The sequence below is a fragment of the Sitodiplosis mosellana genome, unplaced genomic scaffold, assembly GCF_009176505.1.
Source record: "Sitodiplosis mosellana isolate CC-2019 unplaced genomic scaffold, AAFC_SMos_1.0 Smas_scaffold_6351, whole genome shotgun sequence".
NCBI classification, from domain to species: Eukaryota; Metazoa; Arthropoda; class Insecta; order Diptera; family Cecidomyiidae; genus Sitodiplosis; species Sitodiplosis mosellana.
Window position 1 is genome coordinate 1 of NW_022601584.1, and position 1,523 is coordinate 1,523.

At 40.2% G+C, this 1,523-nt stretch overlaps 1 protein-coding gene across 1 annotated transcript; it reads right to left on the reverse strand.

Moving 5' to 3' along the window:
* Positions 1-4: 4 nt before the first annotated feature.
* Positions 5-1,496, reverse strand: LOC129579644 (la-related protein 7-like; the record flags this gene model as incomplete). Its single annotated transcript, XM_055469814.1, is given in 2 exon segments — positions 5-1,009; positions 1,083-1,496. Coding segments are annotated over 2 exon segments (1,297 nt in total), but the record flags the coding sequence as incomplete, so codon positions are not given.
* Between the last annotated feature and the right edge of the window lie 27 nt (positions 1,497-1,523).

Genomic DNA, 1,523 nt, shown 5'->3' on the forward strand with positions numbered 1-1,523 from the left:
AAAATTGTTTAAAATTTATTTTATTGATTGTTTTATTGACCATTAAAATTATATTATTCGGTAAAAAGTATTCGCTCAATAAAATTATTTCAACTGAGTCTTTTTATTTTTTTCTCGACAAATGTCTCAATCATCATCGAAGCGAATGTGATTAACGGTAGTCTTGTTATCAAGTCCTTTGACAACATTGATCTCGGCAATATTTTTGATGATATTCCGCATTTTTCGACTGCGTGCCTTGGGCGCTTTGACTTTCTTCGACAATTTTTGCTCACGATCCTTGGAAATTTTCGACCAATAATCCGTCTCACTTTCTCCGGTCAGAATTTGACAGCGATTTGGCGCACAATGCTTTATCAAAACCGGAGCCGAACGTGGCGTATCAACTCGAACAAAGGCAAACGTTTGACCTTCCTTGATGTCAACATATCGAACGAATGCATACTGTTTCATTTCTGCTTTGAAGTCGGCAATGTCAGTACATGGCTCGTCAAAATTCACCTTCACAATGAGACCCGGCTCAAATTCGAATTGGAGATCTTTCCCGAATTGCTTTTCATTTTTCGCTTCGGATTCCTCAGTCTTATCGGCATTTGGTTTGTTTTCATCGATAATACTGCACTCGTAAGTGTTCTTTTCATCACGCATTGCGCCATAGAAATTGATGTTTCGGGTGCATATCTTCTTCGATGGTGGCGGTGAAGCGTACTTTTTGTTTTTCATTGTAACCGGTCGTACAGTTGACAAAGGTAGCGTTGATACTTTTCGATTGTCACTGTGCTTGTTTTGTTGTAGCAATTTTTTCACCTCTGTATACTTTTGACGCTGAAGCATCAGGTATTTGTTACGTAATCGTTTCCATTCGACTTTAGTTGCAACTCGCAATGTGGACAATGCTTTGATTGGATCATCGGCCGGTTTGACCTCATCTACGGCGATCGCTTGACCAACAAGGCCACTTTCGTTATTTGTAGCCGATGTCGATGGGTTTCGCTTGCGTCGACGACGTCTAAAGAGATTACATAACATGTTCAATCTGTATTTGTTTCATCAATTTACAATTTATTTCTGAATACACTTACCGTTTCTTCTTGAGGTCTTGATTTTCATCAGTGACACTGGCCTTTTCATCGGTATTGTCTTGACTGTCTTTCTCTTGTTCCAGATCTTGTTCTGCTTCTCCTCCTCCACCTTTACCACCTTCTTCTTCAGCGTCTGCATCAGATTCCTCCAGTCTAATGCGTTTTGCAGGTGGAACTTCGTCAGAGTCACTGGTTCTTGGTTCCTCCTTTGGCTGCTTACTGCCAATTTCCTTCTTCTGAACATCTTTCGTACTACTTTCAGCTTTGGCTTCATCTTCATGCTCCTTTTTTACGTTCGTTTTGCTCTCACTCTCGCTTTTAACATTTGATTTACTCTCATCATTCTCATCACAGTCCTCCGGTTTGGTTTCAGTATTTTCCAAGTCTTCTTGCTCTTTCACATATGACACGACACTTGTCAGATTCTCAGCATCTTGAGCA